Source organism: Martes martes (assembly GCF_963455335.1).
Source record: "Martes martes genome assembly, chromosome: 9".
Taxonomy (NCBI): domain Eukaryota; kingdom Metazoa; phylum Chordata; class Mammalia; order Carnivora; family Mustelidae; genus Martes; species Martes martes.
This window is the reverse complement of record NC_137896.1, coordinates 37,309,537-37,333,061: the sequence shown is the minus strand read 5'-3', so window position 1 is coordinate 37,333,061 and position 23,525 is coordinate 37,309,537. Positions and strand designations below refer to the sequence as shown.

Genomic DNA, 23,525 nt, shown 5'->3' with positions numbered 1-23,525 from the left:
TAAATCTTTCATATTTGAGGGAAAATAATATCCCCAAACTTTTGTTTTTCTTTCATTTTAGTTCTTACCACCTTAAAACATATGGCTCTTCCCATCTGTTGATGTGATACTTCAGTGGCTTATAATGATAACCATTTATTTCTCACTCATGTCTCTGTAGGTTAGCTGAAATTCAGCAGCACTACACTGGGCCCTGTCTACATAGCTGGTGATTTTGTTTTTGTTTTTGTTTGTTTGTTTGCAGGATGATCCTATAGATACATCAATGTTTGGTTTCTTGGAGCAGGTTACAAGAATGCTATAGTTGACTAGGCAAGTTCTTGTGACTCCATTGACTAGAGGCCTCAAGGTTAGATGTTTGTAGATGAAAGGGAAAAGTGTCTTTTTGCTTGGGTTTACCCAACAGCAGAGCTAGGGATAAGAATTTTGGTGCCAGAAGTTAGTATATTTGGGAGATGATTCCAGAAGCATAGTGAGAGAGTGGGAAAGGGAGACAAGAAATAAAAAACAGCCAGTAAATTGTTCATTGATGAGCAGGTTGCCACCATGGGCAGCTGGAGCCCTAACTTGATGAGGACACTTTGAGAAACTACTTAGAACATACCTTCAGATTATACTCCCCAACTTAAAAGAGGTGCACCCACCTGCCAACTTCCATCATTCACTGGGGAGGGCTGATCCTGGGATAGCAATTTCTGCTTTGTGTGGACAGGGGACTACTAAGTACAGAGAAAACCCTTAGGAAGAAGGTTGCAAGTATTATGGTAGGAAGTTGTCAGTGTGCACGAAAACGTCCACCAGGCTGCAGGTAACATCCAGGGTGGGCCAAGAGGACATAGGCAGAACATCTGCCAAAAGAAGGTACTGGAATGCAGAGACCATAATAAGCCTTAGGATCTCATGCCTCTTTCCATTAATTACTACTGCAAACTCAGCTGGCCTTCAGTAAACACTTGTTATATTTAACCAGACCATTGGGTTCATTTACCAGAATGTGAACACCTTGCATGTAGGGACAGAGTGGTTGTCTTCCTTTCCCAACATCTAATTCAGAGCCTGAAACACCATTACTCAACAAATGTTGGTGTAGGGAGGCAGTTTAGGAGAGTAGAGAGAGCTTGGCCTTTGAGGCTAGACAGAGAGTATAGGCTCTCATGGCTTGGTGATTTATGTCATTGTATTCCAGTGGGAAAGTTACTTGCTTCTCTTATTCTCTTTCCACATTTTCAACATTGAAATAATGATACTGGACTCAAATATTATTGCAAGAAGCAAATGAGTTAACAAACGTTCAGGGGCTGCTCTAGAATTTCTCTAATAGGGAATTAGAGCAGACAGCAATCTAGAGGGAAGGGAAAACAGGGATAGGTACTTTGTAGAAGATTGAGAATATATCATCAGTTGGACAAGAACTCCATCCAAACACCCGCTTGGTGCTATCACAATATTTGTCAAGTCCTTAGATGAGAGCTTAGCAGGTTACAGGCATTTAACTAAATGAAGATGTTACTATCAGGCTATTGTGCACAAGATTGTCCTGGTTTGGAAATGTTGTTGTGCTGAGAGTATATTGATAGTGTTCATATCTTGTGATACATAACTATTATTACAATATAATGATGTGACCCCTGAAGTGGAAGTTTATAGTTCAAGGCAGAGGGTATCCTTGAAATTGTTACTTTTTCCTTAGATTTCTCTCATGTGAGTATCTGGGTCCATGTGAGTGACTGTCAATCTCAGGTCAGGTCAGGGTCCATACCCTGAATATTGAGAATGGCCAACCCTTCCCCATAGAGTATAAACTCTGTAGCATAGGGAGACTTGGTGGATAGTGATGTTAGGGAAATCAGCAAATTCATCCTATACAACAGGATGGGGTCCAACTCTGTCAGTTTGCTCACCATGTTTGCTGATAGGCAGTGGGTGGGTGTCTTGAAAAACTTGTAATAGGCTCCTCAGAGTACGTGACTATGGGGCATAAGGGCCATGGTGGCTAGACGTTGACTCCGAGTGATGAATTCCATATCTGAGATCTAGGTTTCACTCTGCATGGATTCTAAGAGACCTCTCCACTCTTTTGTCTCTGAATGCAGAGCCATAAACCTGTAAGAAGCCTTGACTAGTATCTTTAGGGCATAGTACCCACAGCAGGGACTTCAAATCAAGATAGAAAAAAAAAATTGTTAACCCAAAGAGTAATGTTCTGAGCTATTCTAGATATTGGTATTTTTCCTCTAAATTCAGTTTGTTTTATTTTCTAATTGTAGAAGATCACACCTCCCCCCGCCATCACTCATAATCTTTATCCACAGAAAATGGCGTATAGTCTTCTAGATCTTTTCTTATGCCTTATATAAAAATGTTTCAAACATTTAACTAGTTTTATAAAAATATTTATGCTTCCCATATCACTATATACATTTTTCAGTATCATTTAACCTTGAGTTCATTAAACTTAAATAAATCTTAAAAAAATATTTAGAAAATAAGGCATCAAAATTTAATAAATCTCCTATTTATGGACAGTTATGTTATTTCCAACATTTAGATGTTATAAACAATACTTTGATTCTTGTTGCTAAATATTTGTGACATACTTAATTTGTTCTTAAGCTCTCTTTCATATTTATATGTAAATATATATATGTCTGTGTGTGTATATATATATATATATATAATTTTTTTAATCTCAATCTTGCTGGGTCACATCCTGAAAAATTTTCTTGCTTACAGTTTACTAATTCTCTCTTAACCTTTGTCTATTTCACCCTACTATTGAGATTTTATTTTCAATTGTATTTTGATATTCCTAAAAGTTCCTTTTTCCAAATCTGTCCCCTCCTTCTGACATTTTCTGTTTATTTTTCAAAAAATGTCTTTCTTTAATCATTTAAGCATGATTTTTTGGGTCACCTGGGTGGCTCAGCGGGTTAGGCCTCTGCATTAGGCTCAGGTCATGGTCTCAGGGTCCCAGGATCGAGCCCCACATCGAGCTCTCTGCTTGACGGGGAGCCTGCTTCTCCTTCTCTCTGCCTGTATGTCTGCCTACTTGTGATCTCTCTCTGTCAAATAAATAAATAAAAAATTCTTTAAAAAAAATAAACATGATTTTTTTTTTTTTTAATGGAGTCTCCTGTCCTTGTTTCTGATATCAACTTCTTGTGCTCTTTTTTATAGTGGAAACTTTCCCCATGAGTTTTGCAGTTTTGGGCCATGAGCTCATCTTCTGTGGGACCTCATTATGAATCCTGGTGTAAGACTATGTCCCTTGAGAGAGATTTTACTCTAGTAGCTTCTGCCAGGCACGCAATGGGTATTATAAACTCAGAACATGTTTTTTTTTTTTTTTTAATGATTTAATTTTTTTTATTTTAATAAACATATAATGTATTTTTATCCCCAGGGGTACAGGTCTGTGAATCGTCTGGTTTACACATTTCACAGCACTCATCATAGCACATACCCTCCCCAATGTCCATTTCCCCACCACCCTCTCCCATCCCCCTTCCCCCCCGCAACCCTCAGTCTGTTTCTTGAGATTGAGTCTTTTATGGTTTGTCTCCCTCCCAATCCCATCTTTTCATTTTTTCTTTTCCTACCTCCCCCCAAACCTCCCCACCTTGCATCTCCACTTCCTCATATCAAAGAGATCATATGATAGTTATATTTCTCCGATTGACTTATTTCGCTAAACATGATACCCTCTAGTTCCATCCACGTCGTCGCAAATGGCAAGATTTCATGTCTTTTGATGGCTGCATAGTATTCCATTGTGTATATATACCACATCTTCTTTATCCATTCATCTGTTGATGGACATCTAGGCGCTTTCCACAGTTTGGCTATTGTGGACATTGCTGCTATAAACATTCGGGTGCACGTGCCCCTTCGGAGCACCACGTTTGTATCTTTAGGATATATACCCAGGAGTGCAATTGCTGGGTCGTAGGGTAGCTCTATTTTCAGTTTTTTGAGGAACCTCCACACTGTTTTCCAGAGTGGTTGCACCAGCTTGCATTCCCACCAACAGTGTAGGAGGGTTCCCCTCTCTCCGCATCCTCGCCAGCATCTGTCATTTCTTGACTTGTTAATTTTCGCCATTCTGACTGGTGTGAGGTGGTATCTCATTGTGGTTTTGATTTGTATTTCCCTGATGCCGAGTGATGTGGAGCATTTTTTCATGTGTCTGTTGGCCATCTGGATGTCTTCCTTGCAGAAATGTCTGTTCATGTCCTCTGCCCATTTCTTGACTGGATTATTTGTTCTTTGGGTATTGAGTTTGATAAGCTCTTTATAGATTTTGGATACGAGCCCTTTATCTGATATGTCGTTTGCAAATATCTTCTCCCATTCTGTCAGTTGTCTTTTGGTTTTGTTAACTGTTTCCTTTGCTGTGCAAAAGCTTTTGATCTTGATGAAATCCCAATAGTTCATTTTTGCCCTTGCTTCTGTTGCCTTTGGCGATGTTCCTAGGAAGAAGTTGCTGCGGTGGAGGTCAAAGAGGTTGCTGCCTGCATTGTCCTCAAGGATTTTGATAGATTCCTTTCGCACATTGAGGTCCTTCATCCACTTTGAGTCTATTTTCGTGTGTGGTGTAAGGAAATAGTCCAATTTCATTTTTCTGCATGTGGCTGTCCAATTTTCCCAGCACCATTTGTTGAAGAGGCTGTCTTTTTTCCATTGGATATTCTTTCCTGCTTTGTCGAAGATTAGTTGACCATAGAGTTGAGGGTCTATTTCTGGGCTCTCTATTCTGTTCCATTGGTCTATATGTCTGTTTTTGTGCCAGTACCATACTGTCTTGATGATGACAGCTTTGTAATAGAGCTTGAAGTCTGGAATTGTGATACCACCGACTTTGGCTTTCTTTTTCAATATTCCTTTGGCTATTCGAGGTCTTTTCTGGTTCCATATAAATTTTAGGATTATTTGTTCTATTTCTTTAAAAAAAATGGATGGGATTTTGATAGGGATTGCATTAAATGTGTAGATTGCTTTAGGTAAAATAGACATTTTCACAATATTTGTTCTTCCAATCCATGAGCATGGAATATTTTTCCATTTCTTTGTGTCTTCCTCAATTTCTTTCATGAGTACTTTATAGTTTTCTGAGTATAGATTCTTTACCTCTTTGGTTAGATTTATTCCTAGGTATCTTATGGTTTTGGGTACGATTGTAAATGGGACTGACTCCTCAATTTCTCTTTCTTCTGTCTTGTTGTTAGTGTAAAGAAATGCGACTGATTTCTGTGCATTGACTTTATATCCTGACACTTTACTGAATTCCTGTATAAGTTCTAGCAGTTTTGGAGTGGAGCCTTTTGGGTTTTCCACATATAGTATCATATCATCTGCAAAGAGTGATAGTTTGACTTCTTCTTTGCCGATTTGGATGCCTTTAATTTCTTTTTGTTGTCTGATTGCTGAGGCTAGGACTTCTAGTACTATATTGAACAGCAGTGGTGATAACGGACATCCCTGCCGTGTTCCTGACCTTAGCGGAAAAGCTTTCAGTTTTTCTCCATTGAGAATGATATTTGCGGTGGGTTTTTCATAGATGGCTTTGATAATGTTGAGGTATGTGCCTTCTATCCCTACACTTTGAAGAGTTTTAATCAGGAAGGGATGCTGCACTTTGTCAAACGCTTTTTCAGCATCTATTGAGAGTATCATATGGTTCTTACTCTTTCTTTTATTAATGTATTGTATCACATTGATGGATTTGCGGATGTTGAACCAACCTTGCAGCCCTGGAATAAATCCCACTTGGTCGTGGTGAATAATCCTTTTAATGTACTGTTGGATCCTATTGGCCAGTATTTTGGTGAGAATTTTCGCATCTGTGTTCATCAAGGATATTGGTCTGTAATTCTCTTTTTTGGTGGGATCCTTGTCTGGTTTTGGGATCAAGGTGATGCTGGCCTCATAGAATGAGTTTGGAAGTTTTCCTTCCATTTCTATTTTTTGGAACAGTTTCAGGAGAATAGGAATTAATTCTTCTTTAAATGTTTGGTAAAATTCCCCTGGGAAGCCGTCTGGTCCTGGACTTTTGTTTGTTTGGAGATTTTTGATGACTGTTTCAATCTCCTTACTGGTTATGGGTCTGTTCAGGTTATCTATTTCTTCCTGGTTCAGTTGTGGTAGTTTATACATCTCTAGAAATGTATCCATTTCTTCCAGGTTGTCAAATTTGTTGCCATAGAGTTGCTCGTAGTATGTTCTTATAATTGTTTGTATTTCTTTGGTGTTGGTTGTGATCTCTCCTCTTTCATTCATGATTTTATTTATTTGCGTCCTTTCTCTTTTCTTTTTGATAAGTCTGGCCAGGGGCTTATCAATCTTATTAATTCTTTCAAAGAACCAGCTCCTAGTTTTGTTGATTTGTTCTATTGTTTTTTTAGTTTCTATTTCATTGATTTCTGCTCTGATCTTTATGATTTCTCTTCTCCTGCTGGGTTTAGGCTTTCTTTGTTGTTCTCTCTCCAGCTCCTTTAGGTGTAGGGTTAGGTTGTGTATTTGAGACCTTTCTTGTTTCTTGAGAAAGGCTTGCACTGCTATATATTTTCCTCTCAGGACTGCCTTTGTTGTGTCCCACAGATTTTGAACTGTTGTGTTTTCATTATCATTTGTTTCCATGAATTTTTTCAATTCTTCTTTAATTTCCTGGTTGACCCATTCATTTTTTAGAAGGATGCTGCTTAGTCTCCATGTATTTGCGTTCTTTCCAAATTTCCTCTTGTGATTGAGTTCGAGCTTCAGAGCATTGTGGTCTGAAAATATGCAGGGAATGATCTCGATCTTTTGGTACCGATTGAGACCTGATTTATGACCCAGGATGTGGTCTATTCTGGAGAATGTTCCATGTGCACTAGAGAAGAATGTATATTCTGTTGCTTTGGGATGGAATGTTCTGAATATATCTGTGATGTCCATCTGGTCCAGTGTGTCATTTAAGGCCTTTATTTCCTTGTTGATCTTTTGCTTAGATGATCTGTCCATTTCAGTGAGGGGAGTGTTAAAGTCCCCTGCTATTATTGTATTACTGTCGATGTATTTCTTTGATTTTGTTATTAATTGGTTTATATAGTTGGCTGCTCCCATGTTAGGGGCATAGATATTTAAGATTGTTAGATCTTCTTGTTGGACAGACCCTTTGAGTATGATATAGTGTCCTTCCTCATCTCTTATTATAGTCTTTGGCTTAAAATCTAATTGATCTGATATAAGGATTGCCACCCCAGCTTTCTTCTGATGTCCATTAGCATGGTACATTGTTTTCCACCCCCTCACTTTAAATCTGGAGGTGTCTTCGGGTCTAAAATGAGTTTCTTGTAGGCAGCATATGGATGGGTTTTGTTTTTTTATCCATTCTGATACCCTGTGTCTTTTGATTGGGGCATTGAGCCCATTAACATTCAGGGTAACTATTGAGAGATATGAATTTAGTGCCATTGTATTGCCTGTAAGATGATTGTTACTGTATATTGTTTCTGTTTCTTTCTGATCTACTACTTTTAGGGTCTCTCTTTGCTTAGAGGACCCCTTTCAATATTTCCTGTAGAGCTGGTTTGGTGTTTGCAAATTCTTTCAGCTTTTGTTTGTCCTGGAAGCTCTTTATCTCTCCTTCTATTTTCAATGATAGCCTAGCCGGATATAGTATTCTTGGCTGCATGTTTTTCTCGTTTAGTGCTCTGAATATATCATGCCAGTTCTTTCTGGCCTGCCAGGTCTCTGTGGATAGGTCCGCTGCCAATCTAATGTTTTTACCCTTGTATGTTACAGACTTCTTTTCCCGGGCTGCTTTCAGGATTTTCTCTTTGTCGCTAAGACTTGTAAATTTTACTATCAGGTGACGAGGTGTGGACCTATTTTTATTGATTTTGAGGGGCGTTCTTAGCATCTCCTGGATTTTGATGTTTGTTCCCTTTGCCATATTAGGGAAATTCTCTCCAATAATTGTCTCCAATATACCTTCTGCTCCCCTCTCTCTTTCTTCTTCTTCTGGAATCCCAATTATTCTAATGTTGTGTCGTCTTATGGTGTCACTTATCTCTCGAATCCTCTCCTCGTGTTCCAGTAGTTGTTTGTCTCTCTTTTGCTCAGCTTCTTTATTCTCTGTCATTTGGTCTTCTATGTCACTAATTCTTTCTTCTGCCTCATTTATCCTGGCAGTGAGAGCTTCCATTTTTGATTGCACCTCATGAATAGCTTTTTTGATTTCAACTTGGTTAGATTTTAGTTCTTTTATTTCTCCAGAAAGGGCTTTTATCTCTCCGGAGAGGGTTTCTCTAATATCTTCTATGCCTTTTTCGAGCCCGGCTAGAACCTTGAGAATTGTCATTCTGAACTCTAGATCTGTCATGCTACCTATGTCTGTATTGATTAGGTCTCCAGCCTTCGGTATGGCCTCTTGTTCTTTTTTTTGAGGTGAGTTTTTCCGCCTTGTCATTTTGTCCAGGTAGGATTTGCTTTCTCCTGCTGTGGAATTCCGCTGTTCTTGGTGACTGAAGTTGGTTTTGGATGGTTTCTTGTTGATCTTCTGGGGGAGGGGCCTGTTGTAGTGATTCTCAAGTGTCTTTGCCGCAGGCGGAATTGCACCGCCCTTGCCAGGGGCCGGGCTAAGTAATCCGCTCGGGTTCGCTTTCGGGAGCTTTTGTTCCCTGAGCGCTTTCCGTAGAGTTCCGGAGGACGGGAATGAAGATGGCGGCCTCCCAATCTCTCGGCCCAGAGGAGCCGAGAGCTTGGGGTTCCGCTCCTTAGTGCGCTCTCAGAGCAAAGCGCCCAATAGCCCCGCCTCCCTGGCTTGCGGTCGCGCCTCGAGGAAAGCAGTCAATTGTTGGAGCTGGAGAAAAGCGCCGGGTCGCTTTTGTCTCCGTGGCCTCCGGCCGCGCTCCGAGCCCACCCAGCCTGCGACCGGCACAAGGTAACCCCGGGCTTAGAGCTCACTCCTCGGCTTTGTCGCTATAGCCGGCTTCCCCGCTCTAATACCTGCGAGCTCTGCGGCACTCAGACACCCCCAGTCCTTCTGTGACCCCGCGGGTCCTGGGGTTATGCTGACCCCGCCTGGGTTTCCCCCTAGTTTAGCCTCTGGAGCGATGTCTCCCAGTGGAGCCGACTTTTAAAAGTCCCGGTTTTGTGCTCCGTCGCTCCGCCGCTTGCCGGGTGCCGGCCCCTCCCCCCGGGGTCTATCTTCCCGTCGCTTTGGATTCACTTCTCCGCAGGTCCTACCTTTCAGAAAGTGATCGATTTTCTGTTTCTGGGATTGTTGCTCTTCTTCTCTTCGATTTCCCGTTGGATTTATAGGTGTTCACAATGGTTAGATAAGCTATCTAGCTGATCTCCTGCTACCCGATGTCGTCTCAGCCTGCTACTTCTCCGCCATCTTGACTCCTCCCTCCAAACTCAGAACATGTTTTATGTTAAGTTATAGACATGAGAATTCTAGTGTAAATCTGAATGCCAAGTCCATGAAGTCAGACCTATGGTTATGAATTCTCAAAGTAGACCATTTCTTTTCCTCTATCTAGATCCTAGACAGAAAAACATCATTGTCATCTCTCTCTGCCTTTGGGTGGATTGTTCTAGTTCAACTTCTCACCTCTCACTGATAAGAGTCCTTATCTGTGTTCCCTATATGGTGTTTAAAACACAAGCTTTGAAGTTATGAGACCAGAAAACGTCCATAGAACCTCTAGAGTTTTAGCTTAGGTGTTACAGCTTAATATCCCAGATTCCTCCTCTTCTTTTTTTCTTTTATGCCAAGCGACTTCCTTAACTTTCCTGCAAGGCTCAGATCTGCATCTATTTTTTTTTTTAAGATTTTATTTATTTATTTGACAGAGATCACAAGTAGGCAGAGAGGCAGGCAGAGAGAGAAGGGGAAGCAGGCTCCCTGCTGAGCAGAGAGCCCGGATGCGGGGCTCGATCCCAGGACCCTGAGATCATGACCTGAGCCGAAGGCAGAGGCTTTAACCCACTGAGCCACCCAGGTGCCCCTCAGATCTGCATCTAAAAGGATCTTACATTTTCCCTGGTATTTCCACATTGCAGTGACAGAGTTTCTGGTTGTTTAGACTGAAGTGTTACCAGGAACTAAAGGTCTTCAGTATTTCTGCAGTCTAAATTCTCAGAAGAATAATTTCAAATTTAAGAGGCATGCACATTTTTAATGTATCTCATCCAGTAACATTTGATAAAAAATACACAATGTGGAAAGCAGTTTGACATTGGAATATCTTATGAGTATAACTCAAGAGCACAACGATGAACACGGGACAGCTTTAAAATAAGTTCTTAGCTCTTTGGTTAATTCAATCTGTCACCTTATTTCTCTTTCATGTTAAGCATCAAAACTTTATTTTTTTTTCAAGAAGCAAAAAAAGCAAGTGGCCAAGTGTGAAACTCACTCTTAGATTTTTATTTCTGGTACTTTTCCCCTTTAATAGGACATTTGTCTCATCATGAACTTTGGAAATATAAATCCAAAATGCCTGAACAGGAATGCTCATGGAATTCTGATGAACAAAAGTTTTCTGAAAGCATGTCCCCAGATTCTTACTTCTGCAAGGTGAAGACCTCCTATATATAAATTCTGTGTTCACATCAGTTACATCTCTATATACGGTTGGATGGTTAAAACAGAGGAAGACACTACATAGGGAAGGGGCAGGAATGAATTAGTGCCCAAGCTGTTATTTTTAGTGGCTACCTTGCCTAGTCCTTAAACTGTCACTGAAGAGTAGCTTTGAACAAGCTGCAAACCCTCTAAAGGTCATAACCCAGGAGAGGAGAGACTCTAGGAACGTGCACCAGGGAAGATGCAGATGGATAAACAAGCCATAAAGTGCGCCATATTTTCTCTTTCCCAACATTCACTGAAGAGTTGACCTCAGGCTATTACCCTGTGAAAGTGGAATTTTAAGAGTCAACCCCAAACAAACCTGTACCAATCCCTGGGTGACTGGCTTTCCCCATCACTAATGAAACCCAGGAGGGTCCCGAAGGGAGGTGTGACAATTTGAGAGGCAGAGTGAAGATCACAGAAGTGAGAAAACTATCACCTCGTTTTCCCCATCCTGAGGAGCATACGGGCCAGACTCAGCATGCCCGAAGTTCTTGTGGCCTGGACAGAGGTCTCCCTGCCTGAGAGCTGCACGGGGATGGACACCTACCTCTGTGACACCCTCTCCTCTCGCTGGCTCAGCTCAGCCTTCTCGAAGGTGCCCTAGCTGAGGAGGGCATTCAGATGTGACAGCCCCTGCCCATGTCATTTCTGAGGAACCAGATGAATGCATTCACTTGGAAGGAGGTGATGAGAACAAGAAATGGTGTAAATGACTGCTTGACCTATAGGCTGGCTGGCTGTGGGGTCATGACTCTGGCCTCCATCACAGGAGTAGGGATAGAAATTATAAGTTCTCATCTATCTGACAAAGGTAAATAGGATGGTGTTGGAGCAGCTGGGTCTCCAGGAGGTGGGGAGGAGGCTGGGTCTGTAGGAACTGAGATACCAGGGTGTTATCTGCCTCAAATCTTCTCGATCTCCCAATACTCCCTTGGGTGGTGGAATCAGGCTCCGCCACACTCCTCAGAATGTGTTGGAAGAGTCAGAGTTAAGTCACTCATCAGACAGTGATAAGAGGTGGGCTTCCCCCACACTCATTTTTCCTTTCTCACTTGTGGAAATCTAGAGCCTCAGCCACACATGAAATGATTATCTATGAAATGATTATGTCTTAAGACTTTGTGGAGCCAAAGGTGGGAAAATAGCCTGGATCCTTGAAACACTGTGTGGAGGAGTGTGCTTGCCAACCCCAGACATTAATTTTGACTTATATCTCTATGAGCAAAAAGAAAAAAAAAGAAAAGAAAAAGAAGCTCATCACCTCATGTTAGGAAAGTTTAATGTACTTTAACTAATAAATTATCATTCTGAGACTTCTTTGCATGGTACTCCTAGATAAATTCTGATCTTTTCTGGATGCCATGTCTTCCTCTAGTTTGGAGGTATTTATTTTTGAGGGTTAGTCAAATAATTTTTTAAAGAAAGATTACTGAGAAAATAAACTTTCTGGATTTTGGTCTTTCTTAATTAGGTAGATTTTTTTTAGATATAGAATTTTAGATTTAAAGCCATTTTCCCTCTAAATCTGAAGGCATTGCTTCACTGTCTTTTTGAGTCCAGTAATGCTAATAAGACTTCACAAGAGGAAAAAGTATCAGGGGGTACAAACAACATATGGACAAAAGACCAATACAAATAGCCAATCTACACACAAACTAGAATGAATTACTAGTAAATGGGAATCAGACATTAATGAGAACCCATTTTCTTCCACCAAATTGACAAAGATTATAAAAACGGTAATACTCAGCATGGGTACAGATTAGAAAAATGAGTATTTGTGTATACTGCTGATGGGTCTGACACTGGAACAAAATTTCTGGAGAACACATTTATTTTTTTATTTTGTTTTTATTTTTTGAGAGAGAGAGAGAGAGAGAATGAGCACTGGGGGTGAGGGGTGGGGTAGAGAGAGGAGTAGAAGGAGAGAGAGAATCCTAAACAGGCTTCACTCTCAGCACAGAGCCTGATGCAGTGCTTATCCCATGAACCTGAAATCATGACCTGAGCAAAAATCAAGAGTGGGATGCCCAACTGACTGAGCCACCCAGGCCCCCTGGAGGGCACATTTATAATACTCAGAAATAAAATCATTACTTTTACCTTTGTAGGTGAGTTTTTTTTTTTTTCAGCTGGAAACTTTTTAATTCTTCTCTTTTATCTTTGGGGTAGCAAAGTTTCACAAACGTGTGTTTAGGTGAAAAGCTCTTTTTTATTTATCATCTCAGCACTTACTGGGCCATTTCTACCTTTTGTTTTGTTTCAGCCTCAGGGAAATAGTTCTTTTATTTCTTTGAATTTTCCCTCCCTGCCTTTAGTTTTCCTGATTTTTTCTTTCTCGAGTTATTATTAGATGGATATCTGTCCTCTCATATGGATCTATTATAGCTTTTAAATTTTCTCTCATGTCTTTTTTTGTCCTTTGCTTTGTATTCTTTTTTTCCCTCTCAAAATTTATTTATTTATTTATTTTATTATTTTTTTTTTTTTGCAGGGGGGCGGTGGGACGCCTGGGTGACTCAGTCACTTAAGCATCTGTCTTTGGCTCAGTTCATGATCCCAGGGTCCTGGGATTAAGCCCCACATCGGGATCCCTGCTCGACGGGAAGTCTGCTTCTCCCTCTCCCCCTCCCCCTTTTGTGTTCCCTCTCTATCTGTGTTTCTGTCAAATAAATAAATAAAAACTTTAAAAAAAAACATATGAAATTGGTATGGACATTATTAAGATAGTTGCATGACTTAACTATAATTATTTACAAAATAGACACATTATGGGAAAAATCATGTATTGTTGGCAGAAAAGATTATTTTTCTTTCTTTTTTTTTTTTAAAGGAATTGTTTTATTTATTTATTTATTTATTTATTTATTTATTTGACAGAGAGAGATCACAGTAGACAGAGAGGCAGGCAGAGAGAGAGGGAGAGAGGGAAGCAGGCTCCCCGCTGAGTAGAGAGCCCGATGCGGGACTCGATCCCAGGACCCTGAGATCATGACCTGAGCCGAAGGCAGCGGCTTAACCCACTGAGCCACCCAGGTGCCCCAAGATTATTTTTCTTTTTAAAAACATTCCTAGACTGATTGGCTGCATCAGTCTGGTAAAAAATTTTCATTCAAAAGATGCCAAGATCTTTTTCCATGATTTCACATTGCTACCCATTCACTTTTCACACACAGAGCCTTGTTCCTGCTGGGGCTCACAGTCAAATTGTAGGCTACATTGATCTCATCACAGTGAAGCCATTACACTTCTTCTGGTCTTCCTTACACATTTGCTCCATGCGTGCTTAAAATCTGGGAAATACATACTCATGGGCTGGTGAAACAAAGAAGCAGCAATTTCCTTGCCTTATTCCTTGGCTGATGATGAAGTAGAGAGCATGATGTGGTGACTGGAGCCAGACCTAACCCTGACCATGGGCATAGCAGCCGACCCAAACCTAATTAAGAAAGATCCTGAATAAACTTGGGTGAAAGCCAAAATCACTAGCCTCTTCAATCAATATTTTTGATACAAAAATTAGCATCTGGGCTGAGTAAAAGGGAGCACTGTTTCATGTCACAGCAGAAAAAAAAAAATCCCTCCTGTTTCTACCCTGACCTCCTGATGTTGGCTTTTTGAATGATTTGTATTTGTGATAATTTTCAGAGCAGTTGACTTACTCACGTCAAGTTCTGTCCTAAGCTCTGTCACAGGAATCAGCCATTTCCAAACAGGTAAGTTGGTCTCACTAGTTCTCTTATTCCTGTTTGATTTACCCTGCTGATACATAAAGTTTAGCTGAAACAATTTTGTAAGAAATTTGACTGGAAAGGAATACAGCATTCTCAGAAAAATAAAGCCAGGCCCTGTCGGAGCTATGGAAGTCCTCTTTATGCACTGCTAATCCCCTGACAACTTCAACACACTGGCCTTCCAAGATGAGTCCATTCTTAATCTCTATGAGGGTGTCCAGAGGATAATGTATGTCGGAGTTCTTAGTAGTGTCTGGCGCATGATAAGTGTCCAAAAAATGATTGACTTGCTGTCTTTCAAGACACCACATGCCTGCTTTAGAAATAATTCCTAGTCTTGATCTAGGAAATTTGCAGGCAGAGTATGAGATAAAGAATGAAAAGATTAATATTTGACTCATGTCCATGCCCTTGTTATCCTAAAGACTACTCTTAATGAGGTTGAGACAAATTCAAGGGACAGTTGAAGACATCTCTTTTATACCTTTTATAGAGATTCAGTGAAATATTCCCTAATAAAATCACAAGATTTCTGGGGCTTGCTTCGCAGTAAACTGTGAGTAGGGGAAATAGATGAAAATGACTAGCCATGGACAGATTATGTTTGAAGCTAGGTGACAGATGCACTTGGGTTCATTATACTATTTTCTCCCTCTTACTCTATGTTTACAATTTTCCATTTTAAAACCTTTTTAATGGAGATGGATTAGGAATGGTTATTTTTAAGTGGATGGACTGAGTCCCTCCCCCAAGAAGTGCCTTTGGCTGAATGGAATTGTCTTGGCAAGGTAATGCCCTCCCCCACACTTCTACCTTGGTAACCTGTATCTCATGATTAGTTGATGGCAGAAAGGACATAGAAGCCTGACTCCCTTGCTTCACTTGAGATAATTCTAAAGGGCCATCTCCCCGTGGGAGTGACTGAGACCTTTCTATGAAATCATAGGCTTCTTCCTTTTCCAATCCTGTCTCATCACTCCATCTTACCTATGGTTCCATTGTGTGTGGTCTCAGTGGTGTGTTGGTAAAGGTTTAACAGATGGCTCTTCAGATCCTGAATATCTGTGGTGTAAATGCTTTCAGCATGGCCAATTTCAAGCTACCAAAGTGATGTTACAGAAGGAGGAGTTGGGAACAGATGAACACAACTGGTTCTTGTGACAGAGTTCAAGCCAGTGCCAGCCACCCTTGCCCATTTTCCTTGATGAAATTCTTAAATGCAAATCTCTGAGTCTCTATTTAGGGTAATGCAAACTAACACAGAACCATCAATTATTTTTTATATTGTCTATTTTGGTGATTTGTCTATTAAAGAAACTAATATTTCATAGGCAAAATGAAATGAAATTGGTCACCTCAAATGTTTCAGTGAAACACACACACACACACTCACACAGAATACTGTAAGACAATGTCCCATAATAATTGCTTAGATACATTTTAAAATACAGTTGCCTTTTAATTTCCAAATATTATACAGCTGCATAAAGTGTTCTGAGAAAACAGACTTCAAATATGTTGTTTATATGGAGACCAGGAAAAATGGCCACGAAATCACCAGAGAAGTTCAAAGTATAATTGTTATTATTGTCATAAATCCAAATACAGGAAAGTTAAGGTTTCCTCATCAAAAATTTTAAGTCAGAGTAAGCCATTTGTAATATTTGCTATCTCTGAAGAAAATACAGAGGAGCACTGCATGTATGAAGAACTGTTAAGAATTTCACCCTATTTGAGAGCTGTTGTTGGAATAAGTAAATAATCAGAGGCAGATTATTCTTAATATCCAATTTTGTAAAAAGAGAAGGTACCTGGAAAATGGGAAGAAAATACCCCACTGAGGAGAAAAGGTTGGAATAATTCACTTTACTTCAGTAGTATAAGCACCCTTGATTATCAACAGAGAATGAGGACAAAATTTCTGTTATGTTACTAGAGACAATTGATCTATGCAAACAAAAGCTCCAACAATGGTTCTCAAATTAGGACATGGATTAGAAGCACCCGAGGAGGCTGTCTAAACGTAAATTTCTAGGCACCACAGCTATTCTTACTCAGTGGAAGTCTGGCTGCAGTCCCAGGGACCTGCATTTTAATGAGCTTCTAGCAAATTCTCAAGCACATGGTGTCTGTCAAACCAAAACAGCTGAAAGGCAATATGACCGAACATCCACGAGAACACAATTCATAATGGGATTAGGGACATATCTGCGCCATTTCCCTGTTAAGCAAATATAGCCTCCCTATGAATATTAGTCTGAATCCTTTATCTTCTGTTTCGCTGAAGGCCACTTTTAAAACATCTCCTATTTATCAAGCAGCCAGATTCTCACCTGTGTATCTTTACATTCTTGTTTGCTCTTAAAGGAAGGGTAGAGTGTGTATGTGTGTGTGTGCACACTTGTGCATGTGTGCTTGTGTGTGAATGAGGGGAGGGTTGGGGAACATAACAGCGTTTTCTTAGGAAATTCTCTTAACAGAACCCACCAAAGGGACATTTTGAACTATGGTATATTTTTGAGACTCAATAATCCCTATCATTTTGAAATTGTGGTTTTATAACCTAGTAGTAGGTGTTTTCTTATAAAAATTAAAAATTCTCATGATCACCCTCTTAAACAACCTTATTCTTTATATGACATATACTCTTCTATTACCAGCCCTATGAGATCTGGGTCTCTCCTAATGGTCTCAGGAAGCATTGCATTTGGTTTATAGTTGTTCTCCTAAGTGATTCCCTCTGACAGAGATAGTTTTTCATTTTTTTTCTTTAAATCTTGCACATGAGAATGTAATAAATTGTCCTAAGACAATGGGATCTTGATGAAGCAGGAGTAATGCCTCCCCTCGTTGTTCTTCAGGCCAGGTGGATAAATAAACTTTTTCCTATCATGAGTTAGACTCGGGATCCCCCATAAAAGTCATAAAGATAGACGAATATAGCAGCTCACAAAGACACCCCTCTAAAGGCTTAAAATTCAAAGGGTAGATGTAAAGGTGTGTATGAAGATCATGGACATCTAGAACAGAAGGGGAGGTTTATTGTTTGCTATACCTCAGTAAGGTCCTTTTCGTCTACTGTTCCTTTTAAAGGACTGAAGACCTTTATGCATTTTTGGACAACTAACTAGAATCAATTTCATTTAAATGCACATTTTCACGAGAAAAGACCTTTTTGGGGACATGGATACCGCATGTATTTTCTTTGCATAGTTACTGGTGCACCGATGCATTGGGAAGAATTAGAATTTAGTTACCAGAATTAGTCACTGGAGGGGGAAACTGCATTGTGAGAACTCACTTCCTCTCCTCTTCCATTGATAGTGATCCTTACAAATGTGTGTAAGAAACCTTATCATTGTGATCCACTTTTAAACTGATATACCTAATAGGGGTTATACTCTCCCCATAAACAGCTTTCCACACTGCTCACCTTTATCCTTTAATCAGTTGTGAGCATCAGGCCTGTTGCTCTCTCCAATACCAGTGTGCTTGGCTGGGCTTCTGTCTCAGGGTACGGCATGAAAGCTTGGGTCCATCTGTGTCACAAGTCAAGCCTCTCTTGAAGTGATTTGTTTATACTGTCATTTGATGGAGTGGAATGTTCTGTAACTCATTCAAATTAGTATAGAAGCTTTGCTAAAAGGTCACCACTGCTCTTAAGAGTTTCCAAATCTGGGAACCATATGGGAGCTTGTTAAAGATAAGGTTTTCCACTGGCTTTTTCCATACCAATGAGAACCAATTAGCAAAAAGGTACTATTCCAGATAAATTTGTGTTCACATTTAGAAAGAGAGACAGACAGACAGAGGAAGAGAGAGAGAGAGAGAGAGACAGAGAGAACTCAAGGAAATTACAGTTCTTTGCTCAATAGTGTATAAGCCCATTTTATACCAAAATTGGATTGCGTGTGCCAGCAGACAGTAAGGACTATTTAATAGGCCTGAATGGGGGTGTCAGTCTTGAAAAAGCTGAATAGAATTTGCTTTTAATGTCATTTTTGGATCAATACATTCAAGTACAGTCTTGAGAATCAACTCTAAAGGAAACTACATCTCACCATTTACTCCAAATTTAATAGGAAAATGACAACTCATTCTTTAAAGTAATAAGGGTTATGTATGCAAGCTAAACATTCACTCACATGGCACCAACAACCTTCCCGTTGTTATAACATTACAGTTTGAATCTAAGCCTACAATTGGCTTGTGTTTGCTTTCTGCCCCCTTCCTTATGAAACAAAAGTCTTGAGTTTTCCAAACCTCAAAAGCTCAGCTGTAAAACTGTAGGAGACCAGCAAGAGGAAAAGGAAAGTTTCCTTCAAAGATGTCTGGAGTCACTGCTGGCCAGTCCTGCCCTCTCCCTCCAAACATTAACTATGGGTTTTGACACTCGTCCTTGGAAAAAGTCCAAATGTGGCAAATGGTAGAAGCAACATTTCTTTACCCTCCTGCCTGGAGCTCCCCATGATACGGAAGAGTTCTAGCAGGGGCATTCATGGGTGAAACAAGGAGGTCAGCTACTGTCCACCACGCTTGCTCATGTCTGCAGATGAAATAAATACACCCATAATGAGATCTACTGAATTAAAAATCAAAACCCTCTCATTTGGTTGGAATGCCTGAAAGAGTCTGGACCAGAGAGTCTGCTCAGTAGCAGTGAAAACACAGGCTCATTGCCATTAAAAATGTTCTAGGAAGTGTGTGTGTGTGTGTGTGTGTGTGTGTGTGTGTGTGTGTGTGGTATTTGTAGCAGGATACTGGGAAAAGAGAAAATTTAAAATCTGGAACCATATTTTTGTCTCTGCCATCCCGAGCTGGAGACATTAAACACAACATTTCCTTCAGTTCAATTAAGCTGGTTTGGAAACCAAAATTGTCCTTAGAAAAGGGGGAGGAATCCATTTATATTCCTTTTGAGGCAAAAAGGGGGGGTTTTCTGGCAAAGTCTTTAGGTGCAATTCAGGACCAGGAAACTTAATCATCCAGTTCAAAGCTTGTCTCGTCGTAGAGTTCGGGGCGCGCTGACTTCCTATGCCGAGAATACTTCAGTTGTAGGAGATCACCCATTTCATCCAGGTTTTCCAAAACCTGCAAAAAAACTGCCTTCCATCAGTTATTCTTTAAACCACCTACGCCCCGCAGAGATATAATCTTCTATTGCCAACTTCCTTGATTTTAAAGAAAAGGAGAAGTTCCAAATCACTAAGGTGTGGCTTATAAACCAGCCCTAGAGGAATGTTAGATGTTAATTCATTTTCTTTCATATTCTTTAATAGTCTACCCCACATTACAAATATTTAACTTATTTTTGGGGTGTGAGGAGAGGAATAAAAGCATTTGATCCATGCTTACCCTTTCAGGCTTATTTTAAAGATTAATGACTTACATATATGTTTTAAAAGATTTTATTTATTTATTTGATAGAGAGAGAGAGAGAGAGAGAGAGAGAGAGACAGTGAGAGAGGGAACCCAAGCAGGGGGAGTGGGAGAGAAACGGGTTTCCTGCAGAGCAGGGATCCTGATGTGGGGCTCAATCCCAGGACCCTGGGATCATGACCTGAGCCCAAGGCAGATGCTTAATGACCGAGCCACCCAGGTATTCTTAATGACTTATATTTAAACTTGTGGAAGAAAGAGGTAAGGTTGCAGATTATATCTGGGTTTATGTCCTCATGACACAGCGAATCAATCTGGTCAGGGGCAAAATGGAACATTGCAGGAGCTGGTTAGTGTCCTCTTCTCCCTCTGATACTGCCCCACCCCCAGCACTTAAACACTCATCTCTATGTTCCATGGAATTGTAGGACTTAAAACCACAAGGGACCGAGAACTCATCTGTTTCAGTTCTCTCCATTCAGGCAGATAAATGTATCCCCAATTTTCCAAAGCAACAACTGAGATGGAAAACAGACAAATGTTATTTTCCCATCGAGTATATCACTGATCTTATGGTATTAGGCATGCCTTTTAAAACTTGTTAGGCCATCTTGACCTGTCAGATGAGGAGGACAACATTAGGATCTAATGTTTTGAAAAAGGTGCAGATGTTTGTTAATTCTGGAATGAATGACTGGTGGGACTTATGGGCTTTCCTCTTTGGGAAGACCTTCAAACGTATCAAGTTTGATATCCACCAACATATGAAGAGTCATTTCTTTCTGGGTGGTAGCATTATAGGTGGTTAAAATGTTCTTTTACTTCAATGTCTTCCTAATTTTTTACATCAAATCTAAGCACTAAGACAAAGTAACAAAAGTTATATTTGAAATGACATCAAACTAGGATAGTGTCTCTTGCTCTTGGCTGAAGGCGGGGATGGAGTAGCTCAGAGTGGGGCATCTGCATGCTTGGAGGAGATGAGAGACAACTCATGGAAGGTGTGGGAGAACATAGGATTTCTAGTGTTTTAATCTCAGTCCTTTTAACTTCCATTTTGGTATCTGCTATAAAATGTACACAATATCTTGACAGTGCTTATACAACTTATAAGTGGATTTATGTTAAAGCCCACTGATCAGATGGCCCAGAGGACACCTGTACTCAAAAAAGGCAGACATGAATTACAGAAGAAGCATCTTAGTAAGAGGGAGCTGGGAAGGGCTTCTTCCCACATTTGAACTTGTGCTCGAGATGACTCTAAGGAAGCAGGGACCAGTCGGGTTTGATGTTGTTCTGGGTGGGAGAAGTTCAGAGATTGGCTCTATGCAGAATTCTTATGGGGCAGGTGGGATGACTAAGGTGAGGTCATTGGTAAAGGAGCAGCCATCACTCAATTAGAAGAAGGAAATTCTAAGCCATTTTGTGTATGTAGAGTGGCCTCATCTCTGCCTTGGTCCAAACATGGTTATAGAAGGAACTTTTCTAGTATATGTATTTTCTGTGAGTGTTATGTTCAGTTAGCTACTTCAATGTCTTGGCTATTCAAGGGTCATTTTTCACTTGCCCACATGTGCATATTAAAGAATATGCTCAAATTTTTTATTGATATAGGTGCCTGATTTCAAAAGTTTAGAGGCATCTGTCTAGATGATGTCTCAGTGCTCCTTCCAAGCCAGCTATTCAACAGGTATTAAGAATGTTTGAAGAGAATCCTGAGGTCTGTCTCCAGAACTGGGTATCCATGAATATCTCAATGCTGTTGGGGTCACAAAAAATATAAACTCCCCAATGCTGTTTACCCCCTCTTGTCATCTCTGGGAGCATGCTCCCCGGTCATGTCCTTTCCTCTCCTATGCCTACCGCCTCTCTCTCATTACTTTTTTCCTCTCTTAATGTGTAAACATGCCCAAGTCTTTCAAGGGCTTTTATAAACCTATTTTTCTTTCTTTTGCAGTCAAGCTTCTTGAAATATCTGTCTATTTCTTTTTAAAAGGAACAACTTGTTAAAATTAATTACTAGAAATATATACACATTTTGGAGAACCTAGACAACATAGAAAGCTATAAGTTTTCTTATACTGCAACAAAGTTCACCCATCATCTCAAAACCTAGAGTTAACTCAGTTATTAGTATGTCATGCAAGAAGTTGTTATTATGTATGCATTTTGTAGTGGACACTGGCTTAAGTCCTAAGAATGTAATGGTGAAGCAGAAAGAAAATACACTGTATGTATAATTTATTATTTGAACTCAAAGTATTCACTTTTTTATTCTTTGTAGAACTATCTCCTAGTGTATGTATATACATATATATTACATATACATGCACATATAACAATACATAATACATGTTATATGTGCATGTATATTACACATATACACATAACTCATTCCATCTTCATATAGAATAACTCAGTCATATATAATGAATGACTTCATATAATCCCATATATAATTCCCACCTTCATGTTCCACAGTTGTCTATATTTCTTTTCCAAAATGAATTTATTCTATCTGTTATCACTAGTCGCTTATTTATTAGTATCTCCTCTTAGAGTTTTTGCTCCAGGGTTTTGCACAATAGTAGACACTCAATATGTTTGCTAAATTGCTTGACACTAGGAGACAGTTCCATTGACTCCAAACTGATTGAGATGGTTTAGTTGTCTTCTCTCACTCATTTCCATAAAGATCAAAACCAAAGGACAGTGAAATGTAGTTTTGAAATCATTAAAACCCAGTGTAGGTCTGGATGATATGATGGACCTGTCTTTGCCAACATGTTGGTTAGTTGGGTCGTATTTTCATATGATGGGCTTGGTGGCTCTAAAAGTGTCAGTTTGTGAGTGATTGAGGCTGAAATAGCACATCAGATTAGCTTTTGCATTTAAGATCAAGTAAATAGCACAACATGTGGCTACTCAGTCAGTCTTTTTTATGAAACCAAAACACTGCCTTGAGTCAAGTCTCCACTAAACTCATTTTTCTTTCCTATCCACTGAGTTGATCACATTGTTGGGCATTGTTGGCAACCCCTTGTTTTTCCACAGTGAGTTTTATGAGTGTTGTTTTCTAAACCACCAAGAGAAACCCAGGGAACCCCAAGCTAGCTCAATAAAAGAACCTGCTCACAATGCAAAGTGCCAGTACCAGAGGTTCTGTTGGCCTGTGGGTACTCACTGTGTCTAGCATCTCCCGGGTATGTGCTGCTGAAACACAAAACCGAGCCCGAGCTTCTGCGAGGGGAGTAGCTGGAAATCCAACGACCACCACCCCGATTTTTCTATTTAATAGATGCCTTGCAAAAGCCCTACGGGAGAGGTAAAAGAGAAGGTTAGCTGAGAGATGACAAAATTATGTGGCAGGAAAAAGAGTGTGGTTAATCGACTTTTCTGATAACAACAAATAGAAGATGATTGAAATTACTAAACTTCTGTTACATGTAATTGACAAGGAAATGGGAACAGTGTCTTGATGGCACCCATAGCTGAGGGCGCATATGACAGGGCCTGGCACACCCATTAGAGCATTGTGAGTACCAAGTCTTTGACACTGAGCAGAAAATGCTGATGTACCTGACCCTGGTTTAAGGAGTCAGCACTGATATACAAGTTCTTTGTCTGCAGGGTTCCTAGGAACAAAAGCCCAAAAGCTAACACAATGCAATTGCATAAAGAAAGAACATACAGTAAGTGCAAACTTGTATGTTTTAAAAACCTAATACCAATAATAGTGTATGAAAATGTCAAGAAGTCTATACTTAGTGACTATAATTTGAGAACCA

General features: G+C 40.0%; 1 protein-coding gene across 1 annotated transcript in view; it reads right to left on the bottom strand.

Annotated features, from left to right (window-relative positions):
* Positions 1-15,791: 15,791 nt before the first annotated feature.
* Positions 15,792-23,525, bottom strand: part of SPTLC3 (serine palmitoyltransferase long chain base subunit 3) — a 138,003-nt gene continuing 130,269 nt past the window's right edge. The window contains exons 11-12 of the mRNA XM_080814494.1: positions 22,922-23,051; positions 15,792-19,449 (exon numbers count right to left, since the gene is read on the bottom strand). Of these exons, the coding sequence (XP_080670620.1) occupies positions 19,336-19,449; positions 22,922-23,051 (244 nt within the window). The 3' untranslated portion in view covers positions 15,792-19,335. The remainder of the gene's footprint in view (positions 19,450-22,921; positions 23,052-23,525) is intronic.